At 41.7% G+C, this 21636-nt stretch overlaps 1 protein-coding gene across 2 annotated transcripts in view; it reads left to right on the top strand.

The window, feature by feature from the left end:
• LCP1 (lymphocyte cytosolic protein 1) overlaps nucleotides 1-21636 on the top strand; it is a 60817-nt gene that overhangs the window by 28474 nt on the left and 10707 nt on the right. For both annotated transcript variants that reach the window (XM_039484873.1, XM_039484867.1), the window contains 8 exons: nucleotides 8869-8958; nucleotides 11070-11230; nucleotides 11776-11905; nucleotides 12252-12384; nucleotides 14758-14839; nucleotides 16662-16827; nucleotides 18920-19062; nucleotides 20885-20980. In XM_039484873.1, the coding sequence (XP_039340807.1) occupies nucleotides 8892-8958; nucleotides 11070-11230; nucleotides 11776-11905; nucleotides 12252-12384; nucleotides 14758-14839; nucleotides 16662-16827; nucleotides 18920-19062; nucleotides 20885-20980 (978 nt within the window). In that variant the 5' untranslated portion in view covers nucleotides 8869-8891. The remainder of the gene's footprint in view (nucleotides 1-8868; nucleotides 8959-11069; nucleotides 11231-11775; nucleotides 11906-12251; nucleotides 12385-14757; nucleotides 14840-16661; nucleotides 16828-18919; nucleotides 19063-20884; nucleotides 20981-21636) is intronic.

The following is a 21636-nucleotide window of genomic DNA, read 5'->3' on the forward strand; positions in this document are numbered from 1 at the left end:
TCGCCAGTCTGGTCAAGAACCTCCAGACTGAAAAAAGAGTGTTGTAGATTAGCACTGGAGCATTGATGGATCTATCCAGCTGTCTAAGGCATTGCTGTCTGCTAGATTCCTGTAGACCCCCCACCTATAAAATAATCCTGTCCCACTCTGGCAGAAACTCTGAGGGAAGGTTGACATGCCAACACTGCCTGTCCTCCCGGACTGTGAATCTATCCTGGGTTTCCTTCTTGGCAAAGGGAGGTGCAATTTACCTCAGACAACACTAGATAATCTAGGGTTTATGTACATTACAGCTTAAAATAACAAAAATATAATATAAAATGTGTCCTGAGAAGTGAGAGAGAGGAAATTTTAGACTATGCTGTAACTGCATTAAATATGTTTTGCTGAGCATCAGCAACACTATTTTGCTCTCTCCATTTAGTGCCTTCATAGATGTTTATTTTAAAGAAGTTAGAGCTTTTTTTCCTTCTTTTTTTTGCCAGTGAACGGAAGACTAAAGTTGAGCAACTTTTAAGCCACAATGTTGTGGTTTATAGCATTGATTCTTCTTTTCACATGAGATCAACTGAATAATTTCTCTTTTTCTCTCTCCTTGTGTGAGAGCAAAAACAGAAGAAAATATTATGTGCCCTCCCTGCAAGACTATCTGCAGTTGTCAAACATTTCTAAGGCCCAAAAACATAAATGCCACCTTCCCACCCATACAAAATATACTATTTGGACACATAGTCTGACCAGGACACCTTTGCATGGGGAGTGTAGCTGGGTGAGAGGACATATGGGCAAAACCATGGAGACTATGCATGCTAGTCCCCATTGAGAGAGAGAGAAATATTCCAGGAGAAGAATGTCCTAGAAGAGACATTTTGATAACCATCAGTTACATGCACATGGATGAGGAGGGGGACTTAAGAAACATTGATTGGAGGAAGAATTTAGTGAGGAAAATCCCCCAAAGATACCACCTACTCCCATAGGTGCTGGCAATAGGGTAGTTGGGGGTGCTGCCACACCTCCTGGCTTGAAGTGGCTTCCATCATATACAGGGTTTACAGTTTGGCTCAATGGCTCTCAGCACCCCCACTATACAAATTGTTTCAGCACCCGTGTCAACTCCCATATATCTTTGTGATATTCAAGCACACATGGGGTACATCAGGAGATGCAGAACTCCTTTTCACTTCCCGGAGGCTCATTCTCAGTCGCTGTTGCTTATCTCATGTGCTGTGGGTAAGGAGAATTTTCCTGATGCATTTTGGGTCAAAAACTCTCCTTGAAATTGATCAGAAAGAAATGCTAATTCAGAAAAGTGGAAAACTGTTCTATAATCCTGATGAAAAATCCTGCACAAAGAAATCAGGTCTCAGATAACTGACAGCTTGGATAGGGCAAGGAAGAGTAAAAAAAACAGGAGTTAAAGGGGATCCAGCTCGGCCAGAGAAAACGGTACTGTGTTGTCAGGGAGAGCTGTGTCTTGTATTTTTCCTCTGTTGCTCTAAATGCTCTATTTCACAGGGATGACATGCTTCTTGTTCCAGCAGCCTAAGTGAGAATAAACGATTTAGAAGAGGGTGGTGGGGGAGTTGAAAATTTATGAGACAAGGGACACACCCAATTCTCCCCTCCCTGTTCCCCACAATACTCTAGAAAAAACATACTATTAACAAAGTAATGCCCCAGTGGGTAAAGAGTGTGTGGAAAATCTTTATTTCTTCAGCTATTCCTGCACTTTAAGTCATTGCTGAGTTGATAATGACTATTCAAATGTGTGTTTATGAAATGTAATGTTGCCACATAAAATTTCTCATTTTACTCCGGGGAAAAAGTGCAACTTTACTTAAGTGCATTGATATATCTTTATGGTTTTCATTCTAGTGCCTGTGAGAAGCCACAAAATGGAAGAGTTTATGAAACAAGAGCTTCTAGTAACTAATTTAGTACAAATTGTGAAAGCATTCAGTATTTAATGACTTTACTATTTATTATTTATATTGCATCATGAGTGCACACTTACTTTGCCAAGTAATATGTAATAATTCATGAGATTACAGTACTTTTCAGATTTTTTAACTATGGCCTAATAATCAGAAGAAATGAAAGAACGTTAACGCTGAAGTGCATCAGTTTAGTGGTGACATTTCATTCCTCAGGTTTGAGACTGTTGTTCTTGTTCTTCCATTATGTCCTAGGCTGAAAATAGTTTGTCATTAGATCTCTTAAAACATCCATGATGTAGTTGTTCCTTTTAAAGATGAGGTCAACTGAAAACCAGACAAATTACACTGTTGTATTATTTTAAATATACGACAATAAGGGTAATGGCTTTACAGAAGCTATTTCAGTGTAAATTTGTCAGCATTCTCAGCACACAGGATGAGAATATATTTTTAAATAAAGGAACACACAAAACAACATTCAGATACGGTTATGAAGATGGAGCAAGAATGCATTTGCACAGTTCACGCCTATGTTGCAACATTGGTGTGAGCAGTGCTTTGCAGGTAAATAAAAAGACAAGGCACCAGACCTAAGTAACACACAGTCTGGATGTCCCACTACTATCTTAAATTCAATCTATCCAAAACACAGCTCTGTACCTCTCCTTTTAATCTGTTTCCATTTATTTCGGCCTCTTTCTTGCTGTTGACAACTCCACTTCTTCACACAGCGCACAGTCAACTGGTGGAACTCCTTGCCTGAGGAGGTTGTGAAGGCTAGGACTATAATAGGGTTTAAAAGAGAACTAGATACATTCATGGAGGTTACGTCCATTAATGGCTATTAGCCAGGATGAGTAAGGAATGGTGTCCCTAGCCTCTGTTCGTAAGAGGATGGAGATGGATGGCAGGAGAGAGATCACTTTATCATTGCCTGTTAGGTTCATTCCTTCTGGGGCACCTGGCATTGGCCACTGTCGGTAGACAGGATACTGGGCTGGCTGGACCTTTGGTCTGACCCAGTATGGCCATTCTTATGTTCACTATTTTCCCCATCTCTCTGGCATATTGATCGTCGTCAGCTCCTTCCTTTGCATTCAAGTTCTTGCTAAGTCCAATCTTTTCATTCTCTGTAATGGTCCCCAGCTCTGCCATTTATTCTGCTATAACCCTTGACCATACTTTGCTCATTCTTCACTTTGATTAACTTTGCCCTTCCTGGCACCCCTGCCTTTCCCCTCTCCCCTCTATTCAAAACAACTGCTGCTAATGCTATTTTCTTTCCCACTGCTCCAATCACTACAACCCCTCCTTAACTCTCCAAAAAAACAAAGAGGAGTCCAGTGGCACTTTAAAGACTAACAAATGTATTTGGCATAAGCTTTCATGGGTAAAAAAACCTCACTTGTTCAGTTGCATGATGCATCTGAAGAAGTGTTTTTTTTACCCATGAAAACTTATGCCCAAGTAAATCTGTTAGTCTTTAAGGTGCCACCGGACTCCTCGTTGTCTTTCCACCTTGTTCACCTCACTGGTAATCTCCTCACATCCTCCTTTGCCTGAACTACTGTCCTGCCTTTGTTTGTTCTATCTTGTCTTGTCTGCCATACACAACAAACTCTTTGGAGCAGGGAATGTGTCTTACTGTAAGTTTTATAAAGTGTAGCATACATTTTTTTACAGTGTATCGTGAATGACGAGTTACAAAGTTGTTCAGATTCAGATGGACTTGGTGGACTTCCAATAATCCCAATATCTGGGAAATAAATGCAGGCTTCTTTGCTAGAGTCCAAGCCAGTGTCACTCAGTGAAGGTCTGGAAGAGCTTGGGCAGAATTGGGATACAGTACATTGCCTTTTTAAGTAGATCAGCAAATTGAGACACCAGCTGCTGCCAGCAAGCTCCCTCCGTCCTGAGCCCTGTCGTGTGTCCCCCTGCTCTGTAGACATGGGGTACAGGAGCAGGGGGGCAGGAACAGGGAGAGGTAGACACCCTGACATCAGCACCCCTCTTCTGCCCCCACCCCTCACCCCCACACAGCAAGCAGGAGGCTCCCAGGAGCAGCTCCAAGGCAGAGGGCAAGAGCAGCACATGGCAGTAGGGGGAGGGACAGTTGAACCTCACGACAATTAATAGCCTGCTGGGCAGCTGCTGTACAGGGAACTTAGGGGAGTTGTTAGGGGAGCTGCCAGCCCACCCTGGTTCCAAGCCCCCACCAGCTAGCTCCAACAGGCTGCTCCTCCTGCAAGCAGTGGACAAAGCAGGAGGCTGCCAAACAATGTTATAAGGGAGTATTGCGCAACTTTAAACAAGCATGTTCTCTAATAGATCAGCAATGTAACAACAAAACAATGTTAACCAGGATGATGTTAAGTGAGGAGTTATTGTGTTTGTGTGTGTGTGTATATATATATATATGTTTAGGTTCCAGGGAAATGTTTTTCTCCAGACAAAAGACATTATATATAAACCTAACCCCCACCCCATTTACATTAATTCTTATGGGGAAATTGGATTGGCTTAACATCGTTTTGCTTAAAGTAGCGTTTTTCAGGAACATAAGTACAAGATTAAGCAAGGAGTTACTGTATTGGATGATCTTATTTTTCAACAATATCTAAGTATTCAATTAGCTAAACAACACATGCAATTACTGTACAAGATGGTCATTAGCAAGTTTCTTTATTCTCTTAAACAAGGTGGGAGGGATAGCTCAGTGGTTTGAGCATTGGCCTGCTAAACACAGGGTGTGAGTTTAATCCTTGAGGGGGCCATTTAGGGATCTGGGGCAAAATCAGTATTTGGTCCTGCTAGTGAACGCAGGGGACTGGACTCAATGACCTTTCAAGGTCCCTTCCAGTTTTATGAGATAGGTATATCTCCATATATTTACATTTTATATTTAAGTAGAAAACATTTATCCTTATTGGTAGGGTTCCCAACTTTGTAATTGCAGAAAACCCTTGCTCTGCCCCTTCCCCACCCCTTCCCTGAGGTCCTGCCCCTTCTCTGATGCCTCACCCACTGCTCAATCTATCCCCCCTCCCTCCATCACTCACTTTCCCCACTCTTGCTCACTCACTCATTTGCACCGGGCTGGGGCAGAAGGTGTGAGAGGGGGTGAGAGCTCTGGCTGGGGGTGCGGGCTATGGGGTGAGGCCAGGGATGAGGGGTTTGGGATACAGGAGGAGGCTCTGGGCTGGGACCGAGGGGTTCAGAGTGTGGGGGGCAAGGTGTTGGGGTGAGGGAAGGGGTGCGGGCTCTGAGAAGGAGTTTGGTGTGGGAGGGGGCTCAGGTTTGGGGTGCAAGGGGGACTCTGGGTTGGGGGGTGGGCCAAGGGGTTTGGAGTCTGAGAGGAGGCTCAGGGCCGGGGCAGGGTTTGGGGTGTGGGAGGCAGTAAGGGCTCCAGCTGGGGGTGAAGGCTCTGTGGTGGGGTCAGGGATGAGGGGTTTGGAGTTCAGGAGGGGGCTCTGGACTGGGGGGTGGGGCCAATGGGGTTTGGTGTGTGGGAGGGGGGTCCAGGCTGGGCCAGAGGGTTGGGGTGTGGGAGGGAGTGTGGGGTGTTGGCTCCGGGAGGGGGCTCCAAGCTGGGGCAAGGGGGTGGGGTGTGGGAGTGCGTTCGGGCTGTGGGCTCTGGGCAGCAATTACCTCAGGCAGCTCCCAGAAGTGGCGACATTTCCCTCAGCTCCTAGGCAGAGGTGCGGCCAGATGGCTCCATACGCTGCCCTTGCCCACAGGTGCAGCCTCGCAGTTCCCATTGGCCGCAGTTCCTGGCCAATGGGAGCCGCAGAGCTGGTGCTCAGGGTGGGGGCAGTGCGCAGAGCCACTGTGACCAGCCCTGGGCCTAGTAGCTGAGGGACATGTCGCCACTTCCAGGAGCCGCGTGGAGCCGAGTAGGGAGACTGCCAACCCCGATGTACCGCCAACCAGACTTTTACCGGCCTGGTCAGTGGTGCTGAACAGAGCTGCCAGGGTCCCTTTTTGACCAGGTGTTCTGGTCGAAAATTGGACACAGTGGCAACCCTACCTATTGGTTAAGGTACACTAGGCACCTGGCCCTTGTCAGCTCTCTGTTTCTCAGTGCATTTGATTTAACCACCTCAGATAATTTCAGAAAAGTGACAATAACTCTTAAGTATAAACTAATGCACAGAAAAACTCCCTTGGCATCCCCAGCAAATCAGACTCTCAAGCAGCATCTTTCTAAAATAAATCACATTGAGATTAACACAAAATTTGTTTCTCTTACTCTGAAAACTTTCTGGACAAGATTCTGCTCTCAGTTCTTCCAGTGTACGTTTGGGGGACCTTCACTGACTTTACTGAGCAAATCTGGCCAAATATGAGACTATAACTATTAAAAATAAAAATAAATTAGTTCTTTCACTGCCTTTACTGTGATATCTTGCCAAATTGGGGTTAAAGGTAATCTTGAAACAGTGTAGGAGCGGTGTTCCACTAGGGACTTTGCTCTTGATATTATGTACTTGTGATGAGGTACTAAGGTGCCCAATTTTACAACTTTAACAGTTATGTGACTTGCAAAGTCCCGTGACAGAGTTGTGCTGATGGCAGTTTAGGATTAACTGATGAAAATAGAATCTGGGGATCCAAGTTTGATCGCACCCCAGGATAAATAGGGAGTAACTCCATTGAAGTTGGTGGCACAAGGGGATTAACTGGGTGAAATTAAAAAGTACAGTAAAACTGAGAATATAGAAATATTCCAACTAACGTGTATGCTGGAGGGGAGGAGACATCAGGGTACTTTAGTGATATGAATACAGCAGCATGCTGGCAGTTCCAATCTCAGCTCTGACACTGACTCTGTAGCCTTGGGCAAAACATTTAACTTTTCTGCTGTTTCCCCATCCATAATATGATAATATTGACCTCACAGGGGTATGTGAGGATTAATAACTGAAACCTGTGCCTTTGGTGGCCATTATTATCAGGTTACATTCTCCTTCATGGACCAAATTCTCCACCAGCTTATGTGGGCACAACTCCACTGGTTTCAATGGGACCATTTATGGTGATGGTGAACGTGAACGTGACCCAATATGTGCTATTATTGTTGTTTACATTATCTATTGCACTATGGAATAACCTTCCTGGAACAGTGTTAGACATCATATTGCTTGATAAAGAACCTAGACTGGACAGCATAAATCTGCATTGGAAAATGGATTAATGAGATGTCCTAATCAGTCTTTTCCATGATTTCCTCTCCAGTAGGTCCCTAATAGTAATACTTCTCAATACGATTAATAATATTATTTGTTTTACATAGAGCCTAGAGGCCCCATTGTACGAAGCACTATACAAACACAAACACACATTTCCTGCCTTTACAATCTTATATATGTATTGTGTTGTTCTTCTCTAAGTCTGAGCAAGATGAACCTTCTTTCTCTCCTGATGAAAAAGTCTTTTAGTTCTGACCCAGAACTTGCAGAGATTAGGCAGCTAAACGGTGCTACTGTAGGGACAGACAGGATGAAAGAACCAACCACATTTTATTGCCTTTGGCTTATTTTTAATCCATTTCCATAAAGAGTTCTCTTTCTACGCCACACTTACTGACATTATAAATCAATGCAGAAATTCAGGAAGGCATTAAACCTGAAATTCAGATAAATGGTGCCTAACTGTTATACTCAAATTATTCTAGCAAATGTGTCAAGTATCATCTTCCATTTTTCAAATCTACCCTGAATATCTTTTACAAAACAATACAAATGTTTGCAATCTGGGCCTTCCCAATGAAGTTAAGGGGTTTTTTTTAGGTCTGAAGTGGTTTTATTGCATTCGCTTTTGATTCTTTCCTAAATAAGGGCACTGCAACTGCAGCAGCCACTCTCAAATCCTCTAACTGGGGCCCATATAGTATTCTAGTCTAGTATAGCTCCTATATTATTTTGTAAATTGTATTTATTACACTAGTGCCTAAGGACCAACCAAAAGTGGGGCCCCATTGTGCTAGGTCCCGTACAAACTCAGAACTGTAGACAGTCTGTGCCCCAAAGAGCTTACACTATGAACAGACAAGACAGGGGCAAGGCAGGACAATCCCACTCCCATTATCATGGTATGAGAGGACCCTTCAGCAGTGGATGAAGCAACGTGACAAGCATCTGTCACAAGTGGAACTGAATCTTCCACCTCTGTGCAGCATTCTCAATGATATCAGAATGAAGGCACAATCGCGTTTAGAACCTAATCCTTCTTTGTGTTGCATTGGTGTACTGAGAGGAAGAGGGCACAAAATGCCTCTTTCTCCCACCATGTGCCTGTAAAACAACAGAGCTACAGTTTCAACCTCGAGCTGAGCAGAGCACTAAGATGAAGGCCCTATTACAACCCCTGCCAGTGTATCCCACTCCAAGGGATACATGTTCTGCTAGCTGGAAGACCCAAGTAGGCCGTTAGCATGTATGCTGCAATGTGAAGCGTTTGCTAATTGGTGATCCAAGCTGCCCCCCATGGCAGCAGTAGCAAAGTGCTCCCAATCATGTGTTTGCCCCCAAACATCCTGAGCCATCCTGACCCACACTTGCAGGATGGCTTTGGGAATTCCTGAGTGTCCAGCAAAATTCTGTTCTGTCCCTCCACGGAGTAATTAAGGCAAGTGAGGACGGGATTTAGGTATCAAAAGTGTTCACCAGCCTTGACAAGCATTTTGGGCAGGACTTGGCAAAACAGCGCAGTTTGGTAACAAATCAATGTGGATTTACATCTATAGGATCAAAAAAGGTCACATCTTAGTTACACTGCTGAGTAGAGATGGAAACTGTGTTGTAAATTATGAAGAATGATGCAGTGATTTCGTGTCATGCTGTTTATTCTAACTTCTAAGTGAAATTGCTTTGAACTTCTGACTCTTAAAAATAAAAGGCACAAACTAATAACATGCATTTTCCTGCAGACTTGTCATTCAAAGAAGTAAAAATGGCATCAACAGCACACATCTCTGAGGAAGAGATGACAGACTTGAGAGAAGCTTTCAATAAAATCGGTGAGTATAGTTAGCATGTTACATACGACACAAGGTGAAGTTGTATTGTATCCCTCTGTACTGACCAGTTTCAGTTAAATGAGCCATGCTTCAGTACTGTCATACTGTGAAATCGAAACTATATGAAGTAATGTTCATACAACTGCAGTCCTTTTCAAAGGAAACCACTTCAGCCTGCCGTAGCTTTCTGGGAGTACAGTATTGGCATTCCTGTGCTGAAAGAAGATAGCAGAAGGTTGTGAAACAGGTTTTATGAAATAATTTGAAAACCTTTTTGAAAATGATACATGAAGTATTTTAAAGTATTTTCACCCAAACATTTATTTAAGGCAAATTACTGAGAAGACAAAACAAGGATTTTTGATATAATATAATACATTTGTTCACATCCCTTAGGGAAACTGAAACAAAGGGAAATTAAAAAAACCTCAAATGTACAGCCCTTTTCCTTGATCCTTTAGTGCTCTATGTGTGTTTTTAAATTCATATCCCCTTTTCTACTTTTAAGCCCCATTCTGTTTTTCTCTACTTACACTGGACCATCTTTCTCCCCTGATTCTTAGAATCTGCATTTCTGTCTCTCACAGCTCACTTAGGGTACGTCTTCACTACCCGCCGTATCGGCGGGTAGCAATTGATTTCTCTGGGATCGATATATCGCGTCTCATCTAGACGCGATATATCGATCCCCGAACGCGCTCCTGTCGACTCCGTAACTCCACCAACCCGAACGGTGGTAGTGGAGTCGACATGGGGAGCTGCGGGCATCGATCCCGCGCCGTGAGGACGGTAGGTAATTCGATATAAGATACTTCGACTTCAGCTACGTTATTCACGTAGCTGAAGTTGCGTATCTTATATCGATTTTCCCCCGTAGTGTAGACCTGCCCTTAGTCTCAGCCATTAAGTCCTTTCATTGCTACCAAGCATTTTCCCTCTGTCAGTCCTGATCTTCTCTCTAGGTCCTCTTCTCTCCACTGTGAGACAGACATTGAAAGGACACTCTTCCCAATCCCAAATTAATCCATATTTCTGTTGCTAAGAAGCAGCCTCAGATGTAGATCCTATGTGGCTTTGCTGCACATGGCATGGTCAATTTCCAACTCAACTCAGGAAATCACAATATATACTTCTTTGAAATCTCTGGGCAAATGAAGACTACAAAACAAAATTTGGATTATATATATATACTGAGAGTATAGGAGAGTTTATTACAAATAACAAGTTGCTATCATTTTCATATGTCAAAGAAAAAATCTGTCTAGATGACATCTAAATAGTTCCAACATATAAATCCCCTCATTAAAAATTCCTTACAAATCACAATACGCTGTGATACAACTGAAGGTTTCATTTTTAAATTCCATAGAGTTCTGCATTTTGATGCCACGGGTTGCTGACGGCTAAACATTTGCATGTACAAGACCCTCACCAAAGCAAAATGAGAAGCAATGAAAGAATGGGACAATATTGGAATTATCATACTTCTGTTATTATTTGCCTGCTACTGTTCCACGTAACATGCAAAGTTACTGTCATGGAAAGAGATTAGAGCAATAAAATTATGTTACCAATTTTTCTCATTTGCGTAATTTGTACATTTGAGAGCAATTTGTGGATAGTCATTTTGCATATTTTCAGAAATGCTCCTACAGACAAGAACAAAGAGTCCTTAAAGACTAACAGATGTATTGGAGCATAAGCTACAGACAGGGTAATCTCTGCCTAACTCACTCTCATTTCGGGCCTTAATAAAAGAATGTAGTAGGAGAAAGCTAATAACTTTTGGTTTTGAGTTTGTTTTTGTTTATTTTGTAAAAACCATTAATTCAGCATAAATTTTATAAATTCAAACTATAAATACATCCACATATTGTGCTGCTACCGTAATATATATCCAACTAACATGCAAATTATTCCTTCTTTTTTTGTTTGATGGATAGTTTATATCCATAAACTTTCGCTGGGGTTGAAAAGGTCACTGCAATTGTTAAAAATAATTTACTATATTTTTGTTATAAGGTTAAAAAATCATTACATATAATTCACATTTCCTGAAAAAAAGCTTTTCTGTGCAGACAGGTTCATTAAGCTGTTTTTTTCCTTTACAGACATTGATGGAAATGGTTTCATAAGCAGTAGTGAATTAACAGAGCTTTTCAAAGCAGCCAATCTGCCTCTGCCGGGATATAAAATCAGAGAAATCACTCAGAATTTGATGGCCACGGGAGAGCAAAACAATGAAGGAATCAGCTTTGATGAATTTATTGCAGTGAGTAAAATGTTATTTTGGAGAATATCCTCTAAAAAGGGAATTCAGAAAAAAACAGTCTAACTTTCAAAACTAGAGCTGGTCAGGAATTTTCTGTCAAAATGATTTTTTGGTGGTAAATGCAGTTTCCACAAACTGGGACAAAAATAAATGTCAAAGTATTGGAATTTCCTGCAGGAGGGAAATTTCAGAATTTCACTTATCTCTGTTCAAAACTTAAACTTCTAAGGGCTTGTCTCCAGAATACAAAAACTCTGTAGATTCCTAATACTCTTTAACTTCCTATTCATTAGTTAAAATATACAAAAATTCAAAGGTCCCAATTTTGCAAAAGCAGCCACAAGTGCGAACTCTTGCTTCTGTGCAGAGTGCCCATTCAAGTAATTATTATTACAGATTATTTATTTATTCGATGCCCACATTGTTTTCAGCTCTGAAAAAAACAGAGGACAGCATGGTCCCAAGAAACTTACAACCTAAAAGCTCATAGTTTTACTCTAGTTTTATAGCTTGCAATTTTAAAATCACTTTGTGTATTTTGAAAGATTTTCCAGGGCCTGAAGAGCACAGATGTCGCTAAAACCTTTCGAAAAGCAATCAATAAAAAGGAGGGGATTTGTGCTATCGGTGGAACTTCAGAACAGTCCAGTGTTGGAACCCAACATTCTTATTCGGGTATGTAGAGTCAATTGATATAGGTAGTAACTGCAACTAAATGGTCCCTTGGAGATCATTTCATAACTGTCTGTGTGAAAAGCCTTAGGGAATTGCAGTATCGGTAAGGGTGACTTAGAATTGGCATATTTTGGACAAACTGTAATAAAGCAGAGGAGAATTAAGAGCAGTATTTTGGCCAAAAATGCAACCTCCCTTATTTTAAATAATTATTCGATTCTCAGGTGGAATAGATAAGTATCAGAAAAGATGCCAAATCCTTTTTAATAAGAACTGAGATTTTCATGTCAAGAGAATTGGTAAAAGTTTAGGCTCCAAATTGATAGATCTGATCTTTTGCTTGCAGAAGAAGAAAAGTACGCCTTTGTGAACTGGGTTAACAAAGCCCTAGAGAATGATCCTGATTGCCAACACGTGCTCCCAATGAATCCAGACACTGACGACCTCTTCCAGGCGGTTGGTGATGGCATCGTGCTGTGGTAAATACCACCTATGTTTCCCTACACAGTTAGGCCTTGACCCTGTGAAAACTGATGCATGTGCTTACCTTGAAGTACACAAGCAGTTGCATTGCCTTTCGAGTTAGGCACGTGTGTAATTCTTGCAGGATCAGGGCCCTCTGATCCTGCAAGTGATTCTCTTTCTCACACATCTTTTCTCTTGAGACGATAAACATTTTTTAAACTATTGTTTATAATTGAAAAATAGATATGTTGTATGTTAAAAGTGACTGTCTCTGTCCATTAGAATCAGGGGAGAAATAACGGAGCCAACAGGAGTGAGCCTGAGTAGAGAATGAGTAAAAACTGGGTAAGGACCTCAGAATATAGAACCCAGTGAGTTTTATCTACTTATTTGCATATCTGAAATGTGCCTGCATTACCCGACATGAGCCAAATCCTGGAGTTCTCACTCAGTCCTTACTCATATACAATTCTTATGTAGGATTAGTTGGAGATTTAGATTAATAAGGACTTCAAGACTTGGCACAATGGAAATTTTGCTTAAGATAAGAACGGAATAACTTAGTAAGGGCTTCAGGAGTTGGCTCCACCTTTTCTATTAAATGATACTGAAACACAACCAACCTGCCTAAATGTGAAGGGCTGTGACCAGCCCAAGGCTTTATAACTTACTGTGAAAGAACTATATTGTTAGATGCAAAGGGAAAATTCCATGTCAATCATGCCCAGTAAACACATGAATGTATAGTTCTTTTTCTTCTGTATTAACTATGTTTTGTAATAGTAATAAGAAACCTGAGACAGGGAATTTCTAGGGGGCTCCTGTCTAGAGCCATGCGAAATATTTGTGATGCAAAAATTATGGTTTTCACATTTTCTTGTTAATGTGAAATTCTGCTGAAGTCTGCTTATTTTTTGAGCAAAATGGAGGCCATTTTTGTACAATGTGTCAAAAATGTGTGTAAATTTGAGGATTTGTTTGCAGATGTAGACAATGAAAATAGCTATATTTTTCAAATTTTGCATAAAATCTTTGGAGGTAGAGGGTGAAAAGCAACACGAAACGGTGAATATTTTGACATGAATTTTCACAAAATGAACATTTTGAATTGCACACAGGTTTACTTTATTGCCCTTTTTGGCCACTATTCAATATGTCTGCTTGTCACCTTCCCTGCCTCCACTGGTTAGGAAAAAGCTGTGCTAAATATTGCAGTATGTGTGTATATGAGTCTGTGTGGGGATGGGGGATGGGTGGGGAGAGAGAGACTATCTACAGTGTTCCTGGACTTTCTAATGCACTAAGCAAGTTCTTGTATCAATTCAGCCTCCGGATATCTGATCAACATGTCACACTCTGCACTGATTAGGTCTCAACTGGCGTATTGTGTCCAGTTCTGAGTGGCACATTTCAGGAAAGATGTGGACAAATTGGAGAAAGTCCAGAGAAGAGCAACAAAAATGATTAAAGGTCTTGAAAACATGAACTGTGAAGGAAGATGGAAAATATTGGGTTTGTTTAGTCTGGAGAAGAGAAAACTGACAGGGGAAATGATAAGAGTTTTCAAGTACATAAAAAATTGTTACAAGGAAGAGGGAGAAAAATCGTTCTCCTTAATCTCTGAATATAGGACAAGAAGCAATGGGCTTAAACTGCAGCAAGGGAGGTTTAGGTTGGACATCAGGAAAAATGTCCTTGCTGTCAGGGTGGTTAAGTACTGGAATAAATTGCCCAGGAAGGTTGTGGAATCTCCATCATTGGAGATTTTTAAGAGCAGGTTAGACAAACACCTGTCAGGGATGGTCTAGATCAGTGGTTCCCAAACTTGTACTGCTGCTTGTGCAGGGAAAGGCCCTAGCAGGCTGGGCCGGTTTGTGTACCTGCCACGTCTGCAGGTTCGGCTGATCGCAGCTCCCAGGGGCCGCGGTTCGCTGCTCTGGACCAATGGAAGTGGCGCAGGTCAAGCCACTGCTTCCAGCAGCTCCAGTTGGCCTGGAGTAGCGAACCACAGCCACTGGCAGCCACGATCGTCCGAACGTACGGACGTGGCAGGTACTCAAATCGGCCCCTGCACAAGTGGCGGAACAAGTTTGGGAACCACTGGTCTAGATATTACTTAGTCTGGCCAGGAGTGCAGGGGACTGGACTAGATGAGCTCTTCAGGTACCTTTCACTCCCATGATTCTATGATTTCATGGTGAAGGTTCAAAATGACTTTGGTGTAGGCAAAGGCAGCAAAGAGTCCTGTGGCACCTTATAGACTAACAGACGTATTGGAGCATGAGCTTTCGTGGGTGAATACCCACTTCGTCAGATGCATGGGACAAAGTGACAAAGTGTAGGCAAAGTGACATATTTCTCACTTGTGTTTATTCTTTAATTTACAGTAAAATGATCAACTTTTCAGTGCCAGATACAATTGATGAAAGAACAATCAACAAAAAGAAGCTCACTCCATTCACTATACAGGTACTGAAACATCAAGTATAAATGCTGAGTCTCCGTTATGTAATTAATTAGGTGTAATGCTATAAATCTCATGGCCCTGCACAATGCAGCCAGACACAGTTTGTGGCAAAGTAGGGTACTTGAGCTGCAATTCTGCAAAGATTTATATCCATGCTTAATTTTGAACTTGAGAATGATCCCATTGAAGTCAATGGGACTACTCATGTGCTTGTAATTAAGCAAGGTATAAATCTTAGGACGCTGCCTCTTTTGCCCCTCCCCCCCCATCGTCAGCCTTGGGGGCCAAAAGGGGCAATGATCCTTAAAGTGCTGCCATGGAAGTGCTTTAATGTCAGCTGCGTACAGGCCGGTACTGGTGGCCACTTTTTACCAGTACGCTGTACCGGCCTGTACCGGCCCACTTTCATCCCTGATTAAATGACACCTGAGTACTTTGATTAAGTCACTTGCCCATGGTCACACAGGAATTCTGTGGCAGAGCCAGAAACTGAACCCACATCTCCTGAGTTCCAGTTTAGTGCCTTAATCAAAAGGTCATCCTTGCTCTAGAAAATACCACATATGTGAAAGATGGCTGAGTTAACATTGTTGGGCCCTTAGTGTTTGCATTTGCTTTTGTGATGGTTATCTGTTCAACCACCATGTTGGATTCATTTGGTAACATACATTGCGTGCATGTGTGCACACCTTCATTTTTAAAAGACGAACTGGAAAACAATTCTACCTGCCAAGATCTAAATTCAAGTTTATTCTGTTTCCTTTACAATAATATGTAGAGATATATCGTTCTATATACAGTATATATGTACCTCTGTACCAGTATATAAATAGATATCTACTATATATGTACACAAAACCGACTGTAGCCTTCAATTACTCTGATTAAATGGAACATTAGCCAGGCTCAAGTAAGCTTAGAAGCCATTAAATTGGGTTTCTGTGCTGCAGTCCACATTTTTTCCAGTTTTAATCCTCTTGGTCAGCGGCACATCTTATTGATGCAGCACGGATCAATTCCTGTCAGATTTAGACATGATTTAATCAATATAGCTTATGCTTTAACTTAACCCTTTTACAACTGTCAAATAAAGAGAGGATGATTATTTTTAAATGCTATAAATTTTTCAGTTTATGACAATTTACGCTTTGTGTCCCAGTGTATTTTCTACCTAATCGAATGTACCTCTCACACTCACGGTGGTGAAATCCATGTGATAAATTGCAGAGCCAGGAAACAAATGGCATTTGTCATGCACCTTTGCCTGCCTCACTGCCCTCTGCCCACTAGTCCATCTCCCCAAGGACTTATTCAAACAACCCAAACCTTCGAGCAGATTCAAACTGCCCTTTTGAAAAAAGAAAAGAAAAGGAAAAAAAAAAGCCACCTGCCCAAAATATTTCTTCTTTCCATCCCACCACCTTGATATATTGAAATTCCTTCTTTCCACCCCACACTCCTCAAAATATGGATTTTCTCTCTCATCCCATATTCCACCAATGTAAACACCAGAATGAGAAATTTCCAGACAAGGACAAGTGCGGGGCTTAAAGTCCAATATCTTGTAACACTTCAGGACAAGAAACAGAAGCTTTTTAATTTTGCAAAGGAGAGTTTCCCTGTGCTGCACAAGGGCACAGGACTTGCTTTTACTCCTGGGAGTTCTAAGCTATCACACCCTAGACCCTGATCTGAAAAGGGTTATACCTAATTTTGCTCACTATATTTCCACTGAGTTCCCCACCCCCTCTTTAGTTCTTCTCCTCCCTCCCCTCCACTATTTAGTTATTGCATAATAAGAAACCTCTCTCTCTCTCTCTTCAGGAAAATTTGAACCTTGCCTTGAACTCTGCCTCAGCCATCGGGTGCCATGTTGTTAACATTGGGGCTGAAGACTTAAAAGAAGGGAAACCTTACCTGGTCTTGGGCCTCTTATGGCAAGTTATCAAAATTGGCTTGTTTGCCGACATTGAGCTCAGCAGAAATGAAGGTACATGCGGTGCACTCTCCCAAACCAGTGCTCTCATCTTTAGAAGTGTTATTTCAACGAGTCCTGTGGACTCTTAGGGCTTATCTCCACTTACTGGAGGAATTGACACACGGCGATCGATCCACCGGGGGTCGATTTAGTGGGTCTAGTGAAGACCCGCTAAACTGACCGCCGATCACTCTCCCGTCAGCACCAGTACACCACCGGAATGAGAAGCATAAGGTAAGTCGACGGGAGAGTTTCTCCTGTGGATCCAGCGCAGTGTAGACATTGCAATAACTCAACCTAAGATACATTGACTCCAGCTACATTATTCACGTAGCTGGAATTGTGTAACTTAGGTCGACTTAGCCCCACTGTGTAGATCTGTCCTTAGTCAAGTCTTCATTGCCTCTCCTCTTCACTATTCTGATTCATCCAGTTCTAGTCTCCATAAGCCCAGAGGCTCCAAACTTTCAGTCCAATCAAAATGTGTATCCTTGTCTCCTTACCTACACCTGGGATCAGGAGCACATCAGGCTACAGTCAGGAAGCCCTGCTGGTTTCCTGTTCTTCATAGAATCCAGTGCTTTCTCTTAAAAATTCTCTGTGAACCTGCCTCAGCATGACACACGCACACTGCTCTCCAACCATATATTTTCCTGCTGCTTCTTTCCCTTCCCCCCTGGTTTTGATACCCAGTCACCAACACTTCTTATAACCCATACCACCACTGCCTCTGCCATCTCCCTGAACATATTGCTTGGCTTCTTCATTCTCCCCTGCACACTGCTGTCCTGCTGAGGGCTGGCAGTCCCACTGGCATCTCCAGTTGCAGAGAATGGCTCCATTTCCTCTCTTTCACTTATTATATAGTGATGGTATCTAGAAGAGGCAGCAAAGCTCACTCTTCTTCCTTGTTCCCAGCTGTTTTTAAAGGCCTCCAGGCTCTCCTTGCAATGATGAACCTGGCCACTTGTAGAAACAGCTGGAAACAAAGGAGGGAGCCAGCCCCAGGTGACCAGCCAGATCTGTAAATCACCAGCCATTGCTCCAGAGACTACCAGTGATCCATAAACCACAGCTGGGAATTTCTGGACTATTCATACCCTACTTTCTAAATCGCCTTGCTCTCCATACTGATGCTCTTCATTCTTCCTGAAACTTAGCCTTTGTACCCCACTTCACCACTGCCCAGCGACATCTGTAGATGTTACATGCATGAGACAATACACTGTAAGCTACAAATGTTGCTTTTCATTGCATGTTTAGTGTGCAAAAAGCTGGAAAGCATTCTGTGTCACTTGTGAATGAACAATGCTCTAATACAGGGCTCGGCAACCTTTCAGAAGTGGTGTGCCGAGTCTTCATTTATTCACTCTAATTTAAGGTTCCGTGTGCCAGCAATACATTTTAACGTTTTTAGAAGGTCTCTTTCTAGAAGTCTATAATACATAACTAAACTATTGTTGTATGTAAAGCAAATAAGGTTTTTAAAATGTTTAAGAACATTTAAAATTAAATTAAAATGCAGAGCCCCCCAGACCGGTGGCCAGGACCTGGGCAGTGTGAGTGCCACTGAAAATCAGTTTGCGTGCCGCCTTCGGCACACATGCCATAGGTTGCCTACCCCTGCTCTAATACATTGTGTTGTATTTTTTGTCTATGTAAAATGTAGTTCCTTAATATAAAATGAAAACCAAACACATTTGAGAATGTATGGCATGTGAAATAGAAAAACAAAATTAAAAAAAACAAAATGTAAATCTGCCAGTAGAATAACATTTTTTTATTTGAGCACGGATGGAGGAAGCTGGGTTTACAATTCTGTGATGCTATGGTTATACAAAACACTGCCCAGAACAGAGCAAAATGGCTGTAACATCTCTAACAACAAATTAATTCCTTAACAATAAAATAACTCTAGGCTCGAGGGACAGCTTTCGTTCTACTTGAGCCTCACAAATATATAAACACACTGATCTCCCCCATTTTCTTCGGTCGGAGATGGATCAGGCCCTTGCTCCATAAAGGAAGTTAAGAAGGATAAATTAAGAGCACAAATATTCCCATGCATGGTGTTTATTTTTCTTTCAATTTTGTGCTTGCCCAGCTCTGATTGCCCTTCTGCGTGAAGGAGAGAGTCTAGAGGATCTGATGAAATTATCCCCAGAGGAACTGCTGCTGAGGTGGGCTAACTATCACCTGGAGAACGCTGGATGCAACAAAATCAATAACTTCAGCACAGACATCAAGGTATGAGAAACAGTGATCAGCTACAGCAAAAACAACAACCCCAAGCTTCGGCTTTCTCCTCTGGACTGAGCTTGTTCAGCTGGAGGTGATGGCTTAGGCTGCAATCCTGAAAACACATATGTGTGTGCTTAACTTTAAGCTTGTAAATAGTCCCATTCAATTCAGTACGACTACTCACATGATTAAAGTTAACCATGTGGGTAGAGTGTTTCCAGGCTTAGGGCTTTAGGGTATGTCTACACTGCAGTTGGGGGTGAGCCTCCCAGTCCGGGGTAGACAGAGCAGTGTTGGCAGCGCTTGCATTAGCATGTGAAAAATAGCAGTCTGGATATTGCAACACAGACGGAGGCTTGGCCTAGCCACCCAATAACAAATAAGAGTGGGAAGAAAATATGAAAGATTTTGAGCCCAATTCTGCAGTCACCTCATGCATAACATTTCCACTGAACTCAATAGATTTTTTTGAACTCAACAGATATTTTTCCTGGAGAAGGGCTGTGGGACCCTCACCCTTACATAGGCTGGAGAGTTATCTAATATAGCTAATTAAATCTAAACAATGATTTATGTCACATCAATGTTGGAAAATATAAAGTACACATTGACTTCAACAGGGCCAGGATTTCAGCCTATGTAACTATTTACTACTTCTAATCAGCTTTGCCTCTTTTATAAATACATATGTTATTCAATGAATGTATGCTTACAAGGAAGCATTTGGGTAGAAATCTGGAAACTTCAGTGGAATTACTTGTGCAAATGAAGACAAATATTGGCAGTAAAGGTTTGCAGGATATCACCTGGAGCCTTTTCCCATGTATTTAAATAGTAACAATTTCTTGGTCTTTTTTAAAAAAAAAAAATCTGAATCTTTATTTGAAGAGCTGTATTTATGTTTAAGATTATTTCTGATGTGAGATTAATTTTTTGTATACATAGAACCAACACTATGCTTTATAAACATGAAAGTAAACAGCATGTGAAATCTTTGTCTTGTTCTAGCCTTTTTCTGGAAAAATGTTTGTTAACTGGCAGGGGCGGCTCTATGTATTTTGCCGCCCCAAGCATGGTAGGCAGGCGGCTTTCGGCGGCGTGCCTGCGGGAGGTCTGCTGGTAACACAGATTCGGCGGCATGCTTGTGGGAGGTCCGCCGGTCCTGCGCCTTCGACATCCCCACCGCCAAATTGCTGCTGAAACCGCGGGACCGGCGGACTTCCTGCAGGCATGCTGCCGAAGGCAGCCTGACGGCCCCCCTCACAGCAACCAGCAGCCCACCCCCCGTGGCTTGCTGCCCCAGGCACGCGCTTGGTGCACTGATGACTGAAGCCGTCCCTGTTAACTGGTGTCAGCTTTAATGTCTGTCCTTGAAAACTTTACTTTCTATTTTGTGACCATTTCAACGTTTCTTTAAACTCTGCTTTAAACTTCTGCTTCCTCCTTCTGTCTGTTCTTTCACTAAACCTTTAGCTGACTGACTTCTACAGCCTTATAAAGGTATATTTTTCATATCTCTAATTTAATATGTTCATATTAAATCAATTCTATCCTTTTTTCCAAAATGGAACATTGTGTCTAATGCTTCCAGCTTTTCCATATTTAACATTTTAATTACTTTATAAAACAAACAGATATGTAAACCAGAAGACATACAATGGAAACTGTTAAATGCTTTCAGCTTGATTAATTTAATTATGTTGTCAAATGGCTGACGTAATAAAAACAAAGCATGCTTGCTCATTGTTTGTGGGAAGTACAGTATTGGCATGCAAAACCTGGCTTTAGCTGGATCTTTCCCCCCTTTTAATTTCTTTGTCTGTTGCAGGACTCCAAAGCTTATTACCATTTGCTGGACCAAGTTGCCCCAAAGGGAAATGAAGAAGGTATTCCAGCTATTGCAATTGACATGACAGGATTAAGGGTAAGATGATACACACTTATATACTAACATTCCTAGAACCTAGGAAGCATTGTGATGCACTATAATACCTAAACAAGCAAAGTAGATTTAATCATTGGAGTGTAATCCTGCATTCAAAAACCAAAAATGCAGAATTAAATTGATATGTTTTAGGTTAGATTGTACTAATGATAACAAACTATCTTCCTGCCCCTGGAAATTTCCACTACTTGCATACGAAGAAGTGGGTATTCACCCACGAAAGCTCATGCTGCAAAACGTCTGTTAGTCTATAAGGTGCCACAGGATTCTTTGCTGCTTAAACTATCTTCCAGCATCAGTTATCACAGAAGCTTTAAAAGCCAATGAACCAGCTAGACATATTAGCAATACTTTGCCAATATATGTTTACAGACATTTTTCTGTGTTATTTCTCAAGCTTATCCTATGTGATAAGATTTATCTTAAACATTCATTTTAATGTCGCATGGCATAGCACATTGATTTTAGTTAAAAACAATTTGCAGATATTGACATGTGGTTTGTAAAGTGGAAAAGGAAAATGTTATGGATTTAAACAAGAATGTGTTGTAGTTTTTACAGCATCAGTATGAAAAGAGACAGCACATTCATGTATATTAAGGGTGTGATATTTCAGTGCTATTGAATGTCAACAT

The sequence above is a fragment of the Mauremys reevesii genome, linkage group 1, assembly GCF_016161935.1.
Source record: "Mauremys reevesii isolate NIE-2019 linkage group 1, ASM1616193v1, whole genome shotgun sequence".
NCBI classification, from domain to species: Eukaryota; Metazoa; Chordata; order Testudines; family Geoemydidae; genus Mauremys; species Mauremys reevesii.